Below are 20,351 nucleotides of genomic sequence, written 5' to 3'. Positions count from 1 at the left end.
ATTCTTTCTGTGAAAGACGCCTATATGCTTATCCTGAAGCTTTGGCCTGAGGGGCAGGCTTTAGGTCTGGCATACATCTAGGGGCATATGAAGGCACTCTCAGGGAATGTAGGCTGGGGGACATTATCTTTACATTCTCCCTGTCTTGCTATAGCTCGCCGGTACCTCTCAGAAAGGAGCTTATACACTCATCTGGAGTCCTGATTTTTGCTACTCTCACCCAGGGGTCATCTCCAGATTTTCTGATCTGGTGGCCAGCAGGGCTTGCACTTGCAATCTCACAGGACTGTGTATACTTGCATACTTTAAAAACTGCTGCCTGAGGGTCTGGCTTCTAATCAGCCTGAATTTGGGTGCTGACTGTGATCTTCCCCTTTGGGACACTGACAAGTCTTGACACTCCCTCAACTCCTCCTCAACAGTGAGGAGCTATTAAAAATAAAATAGGCTGCTTAAATAATCACAAAGGTAGAAGGGACAACCCAGAGCTAGGGCAGGGTTGAATGATAAGTTTCATTTCCTACATGAGGCCACTCCTTCAAGACTGTGAGAGGTGGCTGTTTTATCTAATGCATATAAACCAACATATAAGGTTAAGCAAAATAGAGGAATATGTTCTAACAAAAGAACAAGCTAAAACTGAAAAAAAAAAAAACCTCTCAATGATATGGAGATAAGTAACTTATCTGATAAAGAATTTGAGGTAATTATCATAAAGATGCTCACCAAAGTTGGGAGAATGGATTAATACAGTAAGAACTTCAACAAAGAGATAGAAAATATAAGAAAGTACCAAATAGAACACACAAAGTGAAAGACTACAATAACTCAACTGAAAATACACTACAGGGGTTCAACAGCACTTAGATGAAGCAGATGAGAGGATCAGTGAACTCAAAGACAGGGCTGTGGAACTCACCCAATCAGAGGAGCAAAAAGAAAAAAGAACTTAAAAAGGGAAGATAGCTTAAGGGACTTACGGGACAACATCAAACTAACACTCACATTATAGGGGTCCCAGAAGGAAAAGAGAGAGAGAAAGGGGCAGAAAAATTATTCAAAGAAATGATGGCTGAAAAATTCCTTAACCTGGGGAAGGAAACAGACACACAGATCCAGGAAACCCAGAGATTTACAAAGAAGATGAACCCAAAGAGAACCACACAAAGAGTCATTTTAATTAAAATGTGAAAAGTTAAAGACAAGGAGAGAATCTTAAAAACAGTGACAGAAGTTAACTTGTTAGCTACAAGGAAACTCTTATAAGACTATGAGCAGATTTTTCAGCAGAAACTTTGCAGCCCAGAAGGGAGTGGCAAGACATATTTCAAAGTGCTGAAAGAAAAAAACTTCCAACCAGGAATACTATACCCAGCAAGGTTATAATTCAGAATTGAAGGAGAGATATAGAGTTTTCCAGACAGAAAAAAGCTAAAGAAGTTCATCACCACTAAACCAGCCTTATAAGAATAGTTAAAGGGGCTTCTTAAAACTGAAAAGAAAGGCAACTAATTAGCAATAAGAAAACATATGAAAGTAAAAATCTCACTGGTAAAGGTAAATATATAGTAAACCTAGTGGATTAATCACTTATAAAGCTAGTATAAAGGTTAAAAGACAAAACTAGTAAAAATAACTACAAGTATAATAATTAGATAAGGGATACATAAGATAAAAACATGCAAAATGTGACATCAAAAGCATAAAACATGGAGGGAGAAAAAAGATAATGAGAAAGGAATCTAAGCATACTGCTCAAGAAAGTCATCAAACCACAAAGGAAGAGAGCAAGAGAAGAAGAAAGAAAGAGAGAAGAACTACAAAACAGCAAACAATTAACAAAATGGCAATAAGTACATACCTATCAATAATTACTTTATATACAACTGGACAAAAGACACAGAGTGGCTAAATGGATAAAAAAGCAAGACCCGTCTACATGCTCCCTACCAGAGGCCCACTTCAGTTGTAAGGATGCACACAGACTGAAAATGAAGGGATGGAAAAAGATGTTCCATGCAAATGGAAACCAAAAGAAAGTTGAGGTAGCTATACTTACATCAGACAAAATAGACTTTAAAACAAAGACTATAATAAGAGACAAGGAAGGGCATTACATAATGATAAAGGAGTCAATCCAACAAGAAGTTAAAACATTTCTAAATGTTTATGCACCAAACATAAGAATACTTAAATATATAAAGCAAATATTAACAGACCTAAGACAGCAGTACAGTAATAGTACTGGATTTTAATACCCCATTTACATCACTGGATAGATCATCCAGATAGAAAATCAATAAGGAAACATTGGCCTTAAACAATATGTGAGACCAGATGGACTTAACAGATATTTACAGAACATTCCATCCAAAAGCAACACAATACCCACTCTTCTCAAGAGCACATAGAACATTCTCCAGGATAGATCACATGTTAAGCCACAAAACAAGTGTTAATACATTTAAGAAGACTGAAATCATGTCAAGCATCTTTTCTGACTATAATGGTATGGAACTAGAAATCAATAACAAGAAAAAAACTGGAAAATTCACAAATATGTGAAAATTAAACAACATGCTCCTCAACAACCAATGGGTAAATAAAAAAATCAAAAGAGAAATAAAAAAATATCTTGGGACAAATGAAAATGGAAATACAATATACCAAAACTTATGGGAGGCAGCATAAGCAGTTCTAAGAGGGAAATTCATAGTGATAAATGCCTACCTCAAGAAACAATAAAAATCTCAAATAAACAACCTAACTTTACACCTCAATGAACTAGAAAAAGAAGAAGAATTGAAGCCCAAAGTTAAGAGAAGGAAGGAAATAAAGACCAGAGCAGAAATAAATGAAATAGAGACTAAATTGACAGAAGAAAAGATCAATGAAATTAAGAGCTGGTTCTTTGAAAAGATAAACAAAATTGACAAATCTTTAGCTAGACTCATCAAGAAAAGGAGAAGGCTCAAATAAGTAAAATCAGAAATAAAAGAGGAGATGTTACAACTGACACCACAGAAATACACAGGATCATAATACACTACTACGAACAATTATACACCAACAAATTAGAGAACTTAGAAGAACTGATAAATTTCTAGAAACATACAATCTTCCAAGACTGAATTATGAAGAAACAGAAAGTCTGAATAAACCAGTGACTAGTAATGAGATAGAATCAGTAATCAAAAACTTGCCAACAAACAAAAGTACAGGTCCAGAGGGCTTCACTGTGAATTCTACCAAACAGTAAAAGAAGAATTAATATCATTCCTCCTCAAATTCTTCTGAAAAATAGAAGAGGAGGGAATACTTCCAAACTCATTTTACAAGGCCAGCATTACCCTGATATCAAAACCAGACAAGAACACCACAAGAAAAGAAAATTACAGGCCAACACCCTGATGAACATAGATCAAAAATCCTCAACAAAATATAAGTAAGTCAAATTCAACAATACACAAAGTGTCATACACCATGATCAAATGGGATTTATTCCAAGGATGCAAGATTAATTCAATATCTGCAAAAAAACCCAATGTGATGTACCACATTAACAAAATGAAGGATAAAAACCATACGATCATCTCAATACATGTGGAAAAAGCATTTAAAAAAATTCAACATCCATTTATGATAAAAAGTCTTAACAGAGTGAGTATAGAAGGAATGTACCTCAACATAATAAAGACCATATATGACAAGCCCACAGCTAATATCATATTCAATGGTGAAAAGCTGAAAGCTTTTTCTCTAATATCAGGAACCAAACAAGGATGTCTACTCTCACCTCTTTTATTCAATATAGTATCGGAAATCCTAGCCAGAGCAATTAGAAAAGAAAAAGAAATAAAAAGTATTCATTGGAAAGGAAGAAGTAAAACCGTAACTATTTGCAGATGACATGTTATTACATATAGACAACCCTAAAGGCTCCATGAAAAAACTATTAGAACTAACCAACAAATACAGTAAAGTTGCAGGACACAAAATCAACATAATAAAATCTGTTGAATTTCTACACACTAATAATAAACTATCAGAAAGAGAAATTAAGAAAACAATCCATTTACAAAAAGATTAACATACCTAGCAATAAATTTAATCAAGGGGGTGAAAGACCTGTATCCTGAAAACTATAAGAAATTGATGAAAGACATTGAAGAAGACACAAATAAATGGAAAGATATTCCATGCTCATGGATTAGAAGAATTAATATTGTTAAGATGTCCATACTACTCAAAGCAATCTACAGATTCAGTGCAATCCCTATCAAAATTCCAATAGCATTTTTCACAGAAATAGAACAAACAATCCTAAAATTGGTATGGAACCACAAAAGACCATGAATAGCCAAAGTGATCTTGAGAAAGAAGAAAAAAGCTGGAGGCATCACGTTCCCTGGTTTCAAACTATATTACAAAGCTAGAGTAATGAAAATAGTATGGTATTGGCATAAAAACAGATACATAGATCAATGGAACAGAATAGAGAGCCCAGAAATGAACCCACACATATATGGTCAATTAATTTATGACAAAGGAGCCAAAAATATACAATGGGGAAAGGACAGTCTTTTCAATAAATGATGTTAGGAAAACTGGAAAGCCACATGCAAAAGAATGAAACGGGACCACTATCTTACACCATACACAAAAATTAACTCAAAATGGATTAAAGACTTGAATGTAAGAGCTGAAACCATAAAACTCCTAGAAGTAAGAACATAGGTGGTAAGCTTCTTGACATTTATCTTGGCAATGATTTTTTGGATCTGACACCAAAAACAGAAGCAACAAAAGCAAAAATAAACAAGTGGGACTGTATCAAACTAAAACGCTTCTGTACAGCAAAGGAAACCATCAACAAAATGAAAAAGTAACCTACTGAATGGGAGAAAGTAATCATAAATCATATATCTGATAAGGGGTTAATATCCAAAATATATAAAGAACTCATACAACTCAATAGCAAAAAAACAAAGTCAATTAAAAAATGAGCAGGGCCGGCCCCGTGGCTTAGTGGTTGAGTGCGCGCACTCCAATGCTGCTGGCCCAGGTTCGGATCCCAGGTGCGCACTGACGCACCGCTTCTCTGGCCATGCTGAGGCTGCATCCCACATACAGCAACTAGAAGGATGTGCAACTATGACATACAACTATCTACTGGGGCTTTGGGGGAAAAATAAAGAAATAAAATTATAAAAAAAAAAATGAGTAGAAGATCTGAACAGACATTTTTTTCTGAAGAAGACATACAGATGGCCAACAGGTATATGAAAATATGTTGAATATGGCTAATCATCAGTAAAATGCAAATCAAAACCACAATGAGATATTATCTCACACCTGTTAGACTGGCTATTATTAAAAAGACAAGATACAATAAGTGCTGGCAAGGATGTGGAGAAAAGGCAACCCTCATACATTGCTGGTGGGAATGTAAATTGGTGCTGTCACTATGGAAAACAGTATGGCGATTCCTCAAAAAATTAAAAATAGAACTCCCATATGATCCACTTATTCCACTTCTAGGTATTTATCCAAAGAGCACAAAAACACTAATTTTAAAAGATATATGCATCCTTATGTTCATTGCAGCATTATTTACAATAGCCAAGACTTGAAAACAGCCTAAGTGCCCATTGATGGATGAATAAAAAAGATATGGTATATAAAAATACAACAAAACACTAATCAGCCATAAAAAGATGAAATCTCTCCATTTGCAACAACATAGATGGAACTTGAGGTTATTATGCTAAGAGACATAAGTCAAATGGAAAAAGACAAATACCGTATGATTTCACTCATATGTGGAAGATAAAAAACAATAACAAAAACAGCAAATAAACACATAGATCCAGAGAACAGATTGGTGGTTACCAGAGGGGAAGGGGGGTAAGGGAAGAGCAAAAGGGGAAAAGGGGACATTTGTATGGTGACAAATGGAAACTAGACTTTTGGATGTGAACATAATGTAGTCTACACAGAGGTTGAAATGTAGTGATGTACACCTGAAATTTATATAACGTTATAAACCAATGTTACCTCAATAAAAAAAAGACAGACAAAAACAAAATCAAAGAAAGAAAAATGTAAATCTAAGGGTAGTTACTTCGCTCCAAAATTAACTGGATTGTAATAGAACTAGTGACACTCTACACATAAGAAAAATATTCAAAAATTGAAAAAAAAATACTATATTGCATATTTGGAAGTTGCTAAGAGAGTAGATATTAAAAGTCCTCATCACCAGAAAAAAAATTTTGTTACTATGTATGGCGATGGATGTTAACTAAACTTACTGTGGTGATCATTTTGCAATATATACAAATATTGAATCATTGTTATGCACATGAAACTAATATAATTTTATATGTCAATAATACTTCAATAAAAAAGGACTATAAAAAAAAGAAAAGAAAACGAAGACCTTCTGAATATCTATGAGTAAGGCGATTCATAAACACTATCACATTTAATCCTCACAGCAATCCTATAAATAATTGTTATTTTTTACCAAATGAAGAAATTGAGTCTTAGAGGAATTAAATAATTTGTCCAAGACTCAATATCTTACTGGTTGATGGAGGGGATAGGGTTCTATTTGAATCCAGTTGCATCTGATTTCAAAACTTCATTTCTTCCTAAGACATGCCCACTGCCTGCAAAATGGAACAAGGTTCTTTGTTTACAGGAGGCAGGAAGGACCACTATTCTTCTCCAGAACTTGTTAGAATTGTTTCCAGAACTGAAGAAAAAGGGTCTAGCTCTTTCATCCTTGCCCGGACACAACCCCTGTTTCCAATAGGTTGATGCGCTCCCAGGGTTTTTATGGGACTGCCTTATGTTTGAAGCACTGGACTGAATAATTAAACACAGCCAGAGTAAGAGCCAAGAACAGAGCCCTGGGGACTCCAACATTTAAAGGCCTGGTAGAGGAGGAGGTTTGCTAGAAAGTTCAAAACGGAGCAGCCAGTGAGGTTGGAGGAAAACAGATAAAGATGGCAAACACGTAGCAAATAGTATTTCAGGAAGGATGGAGTGGTCAATAGTTATAAATGCTACTGAAAGACTGAGTAAAATGAGGCTAGAGAATTGACCATTGGTTTTGGCAAAGTCTAGGTACCTGGGGACCTAGTTAAGATAGTTTCACTAGAGGTGGGTAACTGAAGCCCAAAGAAAGTGGGTCTACTTTACCTCCTTTGCTGAGATGAAAAATAGAACACCTTATAGTATTCCTGGTACTGCCTACCATACCGTGGTTTTGAATAAAGGTAAGGGAATGTTTTATTTATTTTTGTTTTATAACATTTCCCTGCTTTTTTGGAAACATATATCCAGAATTAATACCTCCATGGAAAGACCTTCCATAATGGATTTCCAGAAATCGTATTATTATAAGTTGTGCTCTTCCCTACACCCCAGAGTAGGATGGTTCTTCTGGTTACATATTCTAACAGCACATTGTATTTTTCCTTCCCAGAACCTGACACTATTTTAGGTATTGGTACAATTATTTTTTTAATGTCTGTCTCTCTGACTAGACGGTGAGACCCATGAGGGTGATGGCTGTGTTTGTCTTGTTTACTGACTAGACGGTGAGATCCATGAGGATGATGGCTGTGTTTGTCTTGTTTACTGCTCTTTCTCTTATTCTAACAAGGTCTGGCACATAAGAACTCAACACATTCTAATTATTGTATATTTGTGAATAAATGAGTGACTTTTAAATCCTTTTCCCCATATAGAACAGAGAACTCAGAATGAACCTTCCTGTGTGCTTTGGAATTCTTTCCTTTTGTCACTTTTACCAATGCCAAAACAAACAAACAAAAACAAAAAAACAAAAACAAAACAAACCACTAACTCAAAGTTAAAATTTTTCACTAGAGGAAATTTTAAAAGCAGTAAAGCAGGATAGAAACTGAATTTTTAATAAGATATTTTAAAGAATGGTAAGGAAATTGAACCCCTCTATGGAGACACATGTAGCATATTAGAGGAGAACAAAATGCAGCAAGGAAATAGAGAAAAGAACCAATTCATTTCTTCGTGAGATTCCATTATCCTTTAATTTCCTCTAGAGATAGTGAGGGAAATCGGATTACTGGATTATTACAGTCTAGTCTGCCTCTGCTAACCACGTATTAGAGAATGTGTATACACACCACTTATGGATGATGGTTAAATTACAAATGTATTATGCAAGTTAGTATACAATTGATAGTTTGTTGTATTTTTGTTTTATGCATTCTATTTGACAGTGTTCTGACGAGTTAGAAGCTTTAATAGAAACCTGCTACTAAATATTAGGTTCTTTTAATGAAGGAGACTGTGTCTAATCAATGCATTAAATTTCATTTTATTCACATGAGTTTATTGTTGCTGCTGATGAGCCAAAACAAGTAATGTGACCAAAAATATTCTTAGGAGGGTACATCCTGCTTCTAAATATTTGTCTATATACCTCTATAAATAACATGTATGGACAAAGTCAAAGCAATGAAGACAACAGTAACAGTGTTTCCTGGAAGGCTGCAAATAGTGATTCAAAAAAAAAAAAAATGCATCCAACACAACCATACGGGGAGTCCTTTTACACGGCCCCAAGTTCCTGTTCTCCTCCTTTAGAGTTTCACATTTGCCTTTCAACCCAAGGTCTGTGTTTCAGTGAAACCACTGAGTAAACAATGACATTTTCACGTGAATTTTGTCTTCAGTATATTTCTCTCTTTTAATTATGTTTCTCTGCTGCTTTTTAATTTACCAGGTGCTTTCAAACAGATCTTTTTTTTTTTTTTAATTTTAGGACCTACTGACTCTGGACTAGAAAGGAAAGGTATCATTATGTTTATTTTAGGGATGAGAACACTTTGGCTAATCAGTTATTTCTTTGCTAAGTCTTATTAGTGAGTAGGAGAAACACAAATTGAAACAAAAGCCTTATGGTTTTAATTTACATGTATTACAAACAAAAATCACAACTATCACATCCAGTATTTTGGGAATGTCTATTGCGTGTGAATGCTATATTACATGTGAAAAATTCACTGGTGAGCAAAGGAGACAAAATTCCTACTCTGGTGGGCTTCACAATCTGCTCCACCATATTGTCTCCCCTGTGATCTTAATTGCTGTGTTATTTCACTACGTGTCAGAAACATTAAACTAGAGTCAAACAAGTATAAGAAAATGTATGTTTCCATCTCTATGTTTACTGAACTTGTCATGAATTTGAAGTAATTTGATTTACTAAAATGTCCCATCCAAACCAACAACTATATTTTTAAAATAATAGATTCAAGACCCATTGATGTCCCAGGTAACTACAAAAGTCATAATGTGAAAGACAGAATAAATTGTAAGTGAGAGGACTTCATGTATACCCTTCAATGAAACACCGTATGTTCCAAACAACTTAATTAAAGGCATTAAAATACCAAGAAGCACAATATAGATTAATTTATTTTTTCTTTTATCATTTGTGAATGAAGAACACCTTTAAAGAATGAAAGGTTTTAAAGAGGGAACACATTAAAATAAAAATAAAATAATGTATAATTGATCATACTTCTAAACTCTACTAGGGTGGTTCTATGAGTACAACATTATGCGATTTCAGGGGTCACCATACACATTATTGTGAATGGCTATGTGAAGCAGAAAGTCAATAATAAATCTAACCCAATTCTATACTTGTTAGATGCCAATTTCATACCAATTGAAATTTTATAAAGATTAGGTACTTGATTCTAAATACATAACAAATAATAGTATATTTTGCTCCAGAAATTTAAACTTAACTTATTATTTTTTAATTCGATGTGGGGGAGATGTTGGAACCTCAAATACAGAGATTTGGACCATGCGAATTCCATCTATCCATCCGTCCATCCATCCATCCATCCATCTCTCTATTCCTCTATCATCACCATTCCAAAATTCCATCTCCTCCTGAACCACATAAAACCATACATTGTGCTTGGTTTTTATCTATTTATCTGATTTTGTAAAATGTTTATTGTTGCGTGTGCATTTAAAATTTACACCGGGCCGGCCCGGTGGCGCAAGTGGTTAAGTGAGCGCGCTCCGCTGCAGCGGCCCAGGGTGTGTCCGTTCGGATCCCAGGCACGCACCCATGTACTGCTTGGCAAGCCATGCTGTGGCAGCGTCCCATATAAAGTGGAGGAAGATGGGCACAGATGTTAGCCTAGGGCCAGTCTTCCTCAGCAGAAAAAGAGGAGGATTGGCAGACGTTAGCACAGGGCTGGTCTCCTCACACACACAGAAATAAAATAAAATAAATAAATAAATAAATAAAATTTACATAACTAGTATTGTGCTATATACCACCTTCTGTTTCTTCCTTTTTTCACTCAGCACTATCATTTAAATTTCTATCCATCTTACTCTGTAAATCTCTATCCCATTTTTTCTAAGTGCTCCACAATATTCCATAGAAAGAATCCATCACATTTTACTTACCTATTCTTCTGTGAAGGACACCTGGGTTACCTCTGACTCCTCAGTATCATAAACCATGCTGTCTTGAACATTCTAGTAAATATCCCCTTAGGGGTCTTTGTGAGAATGTCTCTATAGTACCTGCTGGCTCCTGGTTTACATGCCAACCTAAAGTGCCTGAGAGCTCCAATGTCCCCTATCCCCATGAACATTAGCATTATCCAGTTTACTAAATTTTACCAATCTGCTGGATATAAAATACAAGCGCAATGTTGTTTTAATTGTATTTCTTTATTTAATAATGCATTTAAGAATATTCTCATAAGCTTATTAGCCTCTTGAGTAATCACTTTTGTAAATTTGCTCATATCTTATGCCTATTTTAAAAAATAGATTCTCTATCTTTTTCTGGTTGATATTCTAGCATTCCTTAGGCCTTTTTCAGCTTTTGACATTGCGGAGATTATTCATAATCTGTCTTCTTTCTTTATCTTTGCCACAGAGTACATTTATAAGAAATTCTCAGTTTTAACATAATCAAATTGATAAATTTTTCTGTTTAAAATTTGTGCTTTGGAGTTTTAAGAAGTCTTTCCTACTCTGCATCAGAAAGTTATTCTCCTATCATTATTATTGCCATTTACACTTGTCTCTTTCATCCTCTTGAGTTCACATTGTATATGGTGCTAGGGAAGAATTCAGTCCTTTTTTCCCCCTCTCCATATGGTGAGAAAATTTTCCTAACGCTATATTAAACTGCCTATTCCTTTCCCTAGTAATGTGTGTGCCACAATTTCTAGTGTAAAAAATTCTACCGTTCTTGTATGTATTGAATTAGATTTATTCTTATGTGAATGAACATCTCCTTTTGTAGATTCTGTCAGTTTTTCTATGTATATGGTCATATCATCTGTAAATTATAACAGTTTTTTCCCTTTCATTTCTAATTCTTCTTCTCTTATTTCTTCAAGTATTATGTTATACAGCAATATAAATAGAAGTATCTATATTTTCTTAAATAAATGCACTTAAATTTCATCTAAGTATTAATGTTAGTCATAATTTTTTCTTAATGTAACATTAACCAAATAAAAAAAAATTCTGTTCCATTCCTAGTTTTCTGAGAGTTTCTTTTTCAATCATAAAGAGGCATCAAATTGCACCAAATGCTCTTTCTACAAAAATTGAATAAGTATATGATCTTCCTCCTTTAGTTAACTACTATGGTGAATTATATTGATAGATCTTTCTAATGTTGAACCATCCTTGCATTCCTGGGATAAAATTTTACTTGATCCAGTTATATTTTAAATATTCCATTTGATATTTTATTAAAAAAATTTTTCATTAGTGTTCATTAACAAAATGATTTTATAATTTTCTTTTCATGTATTGTCATAATCCAGTTTTAGAATCAATATTACAGTAGTCTCACTGGCATAATATACTTTATATGTTGTTGATTATTTTAGAATTTATTAAGGTTTCATTTGTGGCTTAATTTATTGACCTTACTTTGTTAGAAAAATTGAAATACACATTGATGGAAACATAACTGTCTAATAATTTTTTAGGCTTTGGATTTTCATGTTTCTTCTTCACTAAAATGTAAGATATGGCATATCCTACTCATTTTGATCAATTTCTTTTTACAAGTAAGAATTTATATATTGCTTATGAAGCAGGCATTTAAGAAGAAATTTCCTATTCATAATGTTTCTTCTACACCTTTTATAACAATCTAACTTTAAGAGAAAATTAAGTTTAAAATGTGTCTGTATTTACTTAATTCTAATATTAAGACAATAATCACGTGAGTTAGTGAAAAGGCACCTTCCTTCCAGAGTGAACATCATTCCCTAAACTAATGCTACTGATTGCATAAGAAAGTCCATTGCTGGAAAAAATCTAAGAAAGGTCAGGAACACTTTCTAGGCAGCTCCTTAATGATTACTATTTAAATAATATCTCAAATTAAGAGTTATAGAATTGCAATTTTTTTACTTGTATATTTCAAAGTCACATTTTATTTTTAACTTTCCTTTCATTACTGGATTGTTTAGAATTGGTTAGAGCAAAAGCAAAGAAAAAAAAAAAAAAGAAAACTAACTAAAGCAACTTTTTGGTTAAAATAACTGAAAAAGCACCCATCTATAAATCAAGGATAGACTTTCTGAAATTTGACACATTTAAGTTCATGTAAGTTGCAAATTTAAAGTATTTTAGGAGGGAATTTCTTTTTCCCAAAGAGTTTTCAGAAGATATCTTGATCAAAACTTTTAAATGAATAGTGGTATATTTATCACATGCTACACACATACAAAGAGATGTTTTTGGATAGAAGTTCTATTAAGTAAGCAAGTATTTATTGATTCCTGCTACTGTGTGTGAGGCACAGTGCTATGTGCTATAAATTCAATAATCAATAAAGACTGAGTTTCTGTTCTCATTAAACTTAATGTTTACTGTGGGAATTAGACAAGTAAAAGGGCATTTTAATATATGTGAAGAAACAGAGGGTGCTTTTGACCACATGGTATAAGATGGCTCACAATCGAGATTACATTCTTTCTAGCAGAAACGGAAAAGTAGGGGAAAGGAGGGCATTCTCTTGTTAACAGCACACATCACTTCCACCACAAAGATATTTATTGCACTATTATTCGTAAAAGTGAAAGATTGGAATTGATATGTAAATTGTGGTTTATTTATGTGATAGGTTGCTGTAAGAAAAAATCAATAAACTATACCTAAATGTATAAGTATATATCTCTCTCTAAAAGTATTATTGAGCTTTAAAAATTGCAGAAGAATTCCCACCAAATAATATCATTTAGGCAGCCTGGTTCTGGATTTAGCACTTGTAACGATATCACTGTACTACATGTTTATACAGTGTAGTATATGAGAGCTTGATGGAGATACAGAAGGTACCACAAATGCATAAAAGACATGTATAACAAATATACACAAAGATGAACCAGAAAGCTAATATAAAATTCATAATAGAGATTGCCTCAGAAGTAAGAAGCAGGGGAATTTGATTTGGGATGGAAACAAAGGGACTCTAAGCATAAATATATGATTTTCCATAGATAGAGAGAGAGAGACAGAGAGATAGACAGACATAGATATTCATTCAGCAAATGTCTATCCAGCACTATTATCTGCCAAGCACCAGTATAGGTTCTGTGGACACCTCAGGGAACAAATGATAGTTTCTTTAAAATAAAAAAACAAACATTTCAAACAGACTTGAAAATGTTTGACTTATTCTCTCCCGGAATAAGATCTATATGAAAAGAAAATTTGTAATCCAAAGGTTGGTTTAGCAAAATGGAACAACAGCAAGGAAAATTAGTTGGATGATCTTAACAGTGATTATTACCAAGATAGAACACATCCATTTTATTAAAAATCTACATAAGTAGCCCCTCTATTTGTGGAATGGGTGGGAAAAGACTTTTAAAACTTCAAAGCACAAATTTTAAGTAGACAAGTTGATCACGTTGATTATATTAAAATTGAGAATTTCTTATAAATGTACACAGTGACAAAGATAAAGAAAGACAACAGATTGTGAAAAATCTTTGCAATGTCAAAAGCTGACAAAGGACTAAGGAATGCCAGAATATCAACCAGAAAAAGACAGAGATTCTATTTTTAAAAAATAGCCACAAGATATGAACAGGCAATTAATAAAAATGGATACTCAAAAGGCTAACAAGCTTATGAGAAGACTCTTAACCTCATTATTAATTAAAGAAATGTAATTAAAACAACATTAGGTGTTAGCTCTGAGCCGGTCTTCCTCAGCAAAAAGAGAAGAATTAGCATGGATGTTAGCTCAGGTCTGATCTTCCTCAAAAAATTTAAAAAAATAAAAAAATAAAAAATAAAAAATAAATAAATAAATAAATAAATAAATAAAACAGGCTAGTTTGTAGATTGATCTCTCATATGTCTTTATGCAAGAGAGCAACCACTTCTGTCTACATTGCCACATTTGAGTTCTTAGTTATGCTAAGCTGAAGGACAAACATGGAGCCTGGTGATTCAGTCAAGGGAAGTGCTGCTCCATGATGGAGCAGTCAGCCTCTGGAGACCACACTTCTATCCTATTCTTTAAACTGTAACTATTTCAACTTTTCTCTCAAATCTATTTTCCACTTTTATTCCAAGCACTATTTTTATATGGTTCTTCAAAACTCCTTTGGAGAGACAAAGTATGCTTCTACATTTAAATAATAAGAATTATACTGTGTCTAACAACCCTGAAATTCTTATTCTTTTGTTTCAGGCATTACATCACCTAGAGAGAACTCAGGTAAAAAAGAAGTAGCATGACTATTAAAAATATGTCTTGGTGAAGAAACTGAGACATGAAGAGGCTAAGTAGCTCATCCAAGGCTGCAAAACTAATAAGCAGGAAAGCCAGGATTTGAACTCAAGAGTTTTGATATCAGAGATCATGTTCTTGACCACAGACTTTGATGTGGAGTCACCGAAGAAGACTATAAATAAGATAATGCTGTTTTTATAAAATTTATTTCTTATTAATTAATTACTTTGTTTATAAACTTTACTCTGTGTCAGGCACAGCGTTGAACACTGAGACTACAAAAATGAAACTCACAGCCTAGTGGAGAAGTCAGGCCAGACAGATAATATACTATTGCGCCTAATAAATTCAGCATGAAAAGTGCACTGGTGATGATATGTCAGGGTATTATGAGAGCTGAGAGCAGGAACACCTAATTCAGCTAGGAGAGGTCCTAAAGGCTTTCTGAAGAAAAGGCCAGATGAGTTAGAGTTAGCCAAGATCAGGATTTGGAGAAGTGAAGCACAATCCAGGCAGGTAAAGACAATGCAGGCAAAGGCATCGTGGAGTTTAGTGTGCTCAATCATAGAATGCAAGGTGGAAATGAGGTTGAAATAAGGAAAAATACCTAGGGCTCCAATCTTGAAGGACCTTTGGATAATGGCAAAGAGTTTGGACTTAATCTCATGAGTGAATAGGGAGCCAGTGAAGAGTTATAGACAGCATAGTTGTAAAAAAACCCGACATATTTTAAATAGCTTGGGCGGCAGCTTGGAAATGGACGGGAAGGTCTATTAGTCAAAATAGGCCACGTTGTGCTGTGGTAACAAATAAATCTCCAAATCTGAGTGAGTTAATGCAATAATGGATTATTTCTTTAATATCCAAAGTCTGAAGCTGGCTAGGTAGCCCACCTCCACCTGGTAGCTATAGCATCCGGTATGTGTATCCTTCTAGGTTACTGCAGAAGAGAGGCAGCTGGAGGAGATTGCAGGATGTTTTTAAGGGTTGGAACTAGATGTGGCTTTCATCAATTCCTCCCATATCTCACCATCCAGCACCCTGCAACATGACCCAGTACAAGGGTAAGGGGCTTTGGGCAAGCACTGAGAGCCTACCACAGAGTAGAGCACTTCTTTCAGTCTTATTTATAATAGGCCAAATACATCTATAAATTCTTACCGTATTGTTTGAGAAAAATTATTGTTTATTCATTTGTTCAATTCACTCAACAAATGCTTTTGAGGTACAGCATTGTTCATGTTAATTTCCTGTGGGTAAACTCTTATTTAGCTCTCCACTCACATTATGATATATGCAAAAGATGGTGTAATAGAGTAAGTGGGATGGAAGTTATAATATGGGACAGATCCTGTGCCTTATAGGCCATTGTGAGGACCTTGAATTTGACTGAAATGAAGGGACTTTAGAACACTCTGTGCAAAAGAGTGACATCATCTGATTTACTTTTTAAAAGGATCACTCTTGCTGCTCTGTTGAAAACAGATATAAGGTGGTAAGGAGAAAGCATTGAGCTCTGTTAAGAAGTTATGAAGTAATCTAAGTGAGCAATGATGGTAGCTCGGACCAGGGTAGAAGCATGGAGCTGGTGAAAATGGTCAGATTCTGGATGTGTTGTGAAGATAAGCATTTAATTTTGAAGATAAAGTCATCAGAATTTGAGGACAATTCATTAGTGTGGTGTGAGGAAAAAAAAGTCTTAACGTGAGCTCCCAGGAGAATGAAGTTGCAGTCAAATGAGGGGAGATGAGCCTTAATCATTGAAATTGTTCTGAGATGGCTTCAGAAGGGCTCTAGGGAGTATTAGTTTCCTAAGTTATTCAGATCCAATAGGTGTTTCCTTTAGAATTTCAAATGACAACAATGTTTATGGAAAAGCTTTTTCTCAGATTTAAAGCTTAGCTCCAAACATTCCCCACATTGACAAGATTTTATATAAAATCTAGAGATCTATCTACCTAAAAAGGAGGTTCAGTCAATTAGCAAATTATGTAGATATCTCTTTTTTCAAAGCCAAGTCAGCAAATATTAAGCTATATTAGATTCATTTCGATGTGACAGTTCATTTACTTTTTGTTAGCGGCATGTTTGTTCTATGGGAACTGCCTATATTTCTATATCTCTTATAGAAATAAAACTTTATTTATTATTTTTATCATCATTATTATTTATATATTAGAAAGACACTAAATAGGTATGCCACTTTGGTGATTTGATGTATCCAGTAGGTGTGGATTAGTAGAACAGGAGGTTATATTTAAGTTCGATTTTGATGAAGGCAGAGAATGGGGGAAGAACATTTTAGGCATAGAGAACAAGACACATAAATGCATGGATGTACAAAGGATGGCCAATTCATGGAAATAATAAAATTTAGGGCCCATGAGAGGGGACCAGTTTGGGTTTGGAGTTGAAAGGAGTGGGAAATTGAGGCTGGTGAGGTCTGGTAAGATTGATTATGAATTTATGTATGGGTAATATATATGGTGTAATAAAAAGTTTCAATTTTATCTTTTAGGTAAATAAAGACAATGATGTTGAAAATGCAGCAGAAGAACTGAAAGAGCCTTGTGAAAGGAAGATAGAGAGTAGAGAATAGATGAAGGGAAGCCATTAGGAAGCCACCCAACGGGAAAATATAAATTAGAGACAATTTAATCCCTAGAAATCCCAGAGAACCAAGTTTCTAAACTGGAGCACATCTAGCAGAAATGATTAACTAAAGTTATAAACAATTACGTGGTTATACATTGTTTGGCTTATACAATGACAAACTTCAGCTTTAACTTTTTTCTCCTATTAGGCTAAGGAATAAGTGATCCCACAAAGATTTAACACCATAAGAAACCCAGCTTGAAATCTAGCTTGCAAGAGTCTCACTTGCCTTCATCCAACATACGCTTTCTAGAATCTGCCCAACTCAAGTAACCAGGAAGTTCCACAGGTAATTGCACAGTTTTCAATATCTAGTGGAGCAACTATATTCTTCAGGGAAGCAGGTAGGCAATAGACACATATTAAAAACCCATCCCAAAATACCAGTTTGATAGAAGTAATAGCAATGTATAAATCATAGCGTGCATTAGAAAATGTCAATGCAACAAAAAGAAACATCACATATAAAGAGTGAAATAATACATGAAATCACATAACTGGCAAAGGATTAGTATCCAGAATATGTTTTGTAATTTTTTTACAAATTAATAAGTAAAAGACAAGCAAGCCAAGGGAAAAATCAGCAACAGGTTAATATGGAATTCACAGAAAATACAACTGAAGTGTTCATTGATCATATGTGAAAAGATGTTCAAACTCACCAATATTAAAATAATGTTCATCTCTGAAGGAGGAGGAAAGGAGGGGAATGGAATTTGGAAGAAATATAAAGTGAAATACCATTTCATGTGTAACATTTAATGCCTTTAAACAATAAAGAGCCGAGCAAACATTGCTAAATGTTAACATTTGGTTGTCTAGGTGGTAAGTATATGCATGTTTGGTTTACTTTCTGTATTTTCTTTTGTATTTTTGAAATATTTCTTTTTTTTTTTCGCTGAGGAAGATTCGCCCTGAGCTAACGTCTGTTGCCCATCTTCCTCTATTTTGTGTATGAGCTGCCACCACAGCATGGCCACTGACAGACGAGTGGCGTAGGTCCACGCCTGGGAACCAACCCCGGGCTGTTGAAGTGGAGCACGCCAAACTTAACCACTAGGCCACCGGGGCTGGCCCGAAATATTTCTTAATAATACATTTACATATATAACAATTTTACCATCCTGATCTATAAAAATGTCCCCATCTATCACTTTTATGATATAAAATGAGAAGAGAGGCAGTATGAGTTGGGGGAAGAACACAGGCGCGGGAGTTGGAATCCTAAATTCTAGTCCCACATCTGCTACTTCCCACCTGTGACCTTGAGCAGATTACTTAATTCTTCTAAAACCGACCCTTCACCTGAAAAACTTGAACAACAGTATCCATCTTTACCACATAAAGTTATTGTAAGGACTGAATTACTTCACGTATGTGAAAGTGATATCCAAATGTAAAGAAAAAATATTAAAATTCTCACAACTTGCAGTTAATGTGAAATTAAATGAACATACTTTCCCATTTACTGTCATTCTAAACTTAGGGAAACAAGGCATTAGAAACAGAAAGTAGACACTCATCTTTTCTTACCGGGTCTATCAGCTGGAAATAGAGTTCATGGCAATTGTCAAAAATATACTTGTATGTAGAATCCAGGCAAGCCCTGACACAGTCCTTCACCACCAAGCTGGCCTTTGGTGGGCTTTGTAGCTCCAGAACCTGACAGAGAAATTATTTTATTAAACTCAAGAATAGAACATTGTAGGCCATTATAAACAACTTTAACAATATTCAGTGAATGTTTTTAGTTGATTTTTCTATATTCAGGAACGATGTGGTCTTAGAAATATTTTAAATGTGTACATATTCACGTTAACTTTCTGATATGACAACTCAGTGAAACGATCATAGTTGCAAATATTCAAATAGAAACACTTAAGGTGACCAATCACAATATCATTCATTTCATTCAATCATTCAACAAATATTTATCACCCACTATATGCCAGACAGTGGTGACATTACAATGAACAAAAGAAGCAAAAATCCCTTTCCTCATAGAGCTAAATTCTAGTAGATAAAAAACAAAATAAATCAGTAAAATATATTACATGATGATGCATGTTGAAAAGAAAAATAAAGCAGAGAAAAGGGGATAGGAAGTGATTCAGTGGAATAGAATTAATACAGGACTGCAACAGTAGACGAACTCAGAAAAGTAAGAGGATGGGACCAGGAGAAAACTCACATATACATATAGACTGTCGTAAGAACCCTAGCTTTGAGCAAGGTGGGAAGGAATCGGACTGTTTGAGCAGAAGAGCAAAGTGAGCGAACTTCAACTACCTATTAAAAGGCTCCCTTATGCTGCCTTAAGGTGGGCTATGGAAAAAGTAGTAAGACTAGTGATGAGAATAGTGCAATAATTCAGTCAAAAGAAGATAGTTTTTGGACTATGGTGGAAAGCTAGCAGCTGTTAGAAGAAATCATATTCTGGTTAATTTGCTAACAGAACTTACTGATAGATTGGATGATTGGTGTGAGGGAAGAGGAGTCAGGACCCCAAGGTTTTAGTCTGAGTAACCGGTACAATGGAGGTAGCCTCAACTTAGATGGGCAAGGCTGTGCTCGGGAGATCAGAAGCTCAGTTTCAGACGGGTTAAGATTGAGCAACCTATTATGCATACGAGAAGATTTCAAATAGAAACTTGGATAAATGAGTCTGGTGTAGTGGAGACACCTGGGCTAGAGATATAAATTTGGAAATTATTAGCTTAGAGAGGAATTTAAAAAAACAAGATTAGATGAGTATGGATGGAGATGAAAAGAGGTCCAAGAAATAAACCCTCGGTAATTCTAGCCCTATGACATCAGGAAAATGAGAAAGAACAAAGAGGTGGAGAAAATGTCAGCCAATGAGACAGGAGGAAAACTA

At 34.6% G+C, this 20,351-nt stretch overlaps 1 protein-coding gene across 1 annotated transcript in view; it reads right to left on the bottom strand.

Annotated features, from left to right (window-relative positions):
* UNC13C (unc-13 homolog C) overlaps positions 1-20,351 on the bottom strand; it is a 584,623-nt gene that overhangs the window by 236,087 nt on the left and 328,185 nt on the right. Inside the window, 1 exon segment of the mRNA XM_087427449.1 lies at positions 19,007-19,135. Within this exon segment, the coding sequence (XP_087283575.1) occupies positions 19,007-19,135 (129 nt within the window).

The sequence above is a fragment of the Ceratotherium simum genome, chromosome 3, assembly GCF_057802395.1.
Source record: "Ceratotherium simum simum isolate JZ-2026a chromosome 3, ASM5780239v1, whole genome shotgun sequence".
Lineage (NCBI taxonomy): Eukaryota > Metazoa > Chordata > Mammalia > Perissodactyla > Rhinocerotidae > Ceratotherium > Ceratotherium simum.
The sequence above is the reverse complement of the archived record's forward strand: the minus strand, read 5'-3'. Positions and strand labels throughout refer to the sequence as shown.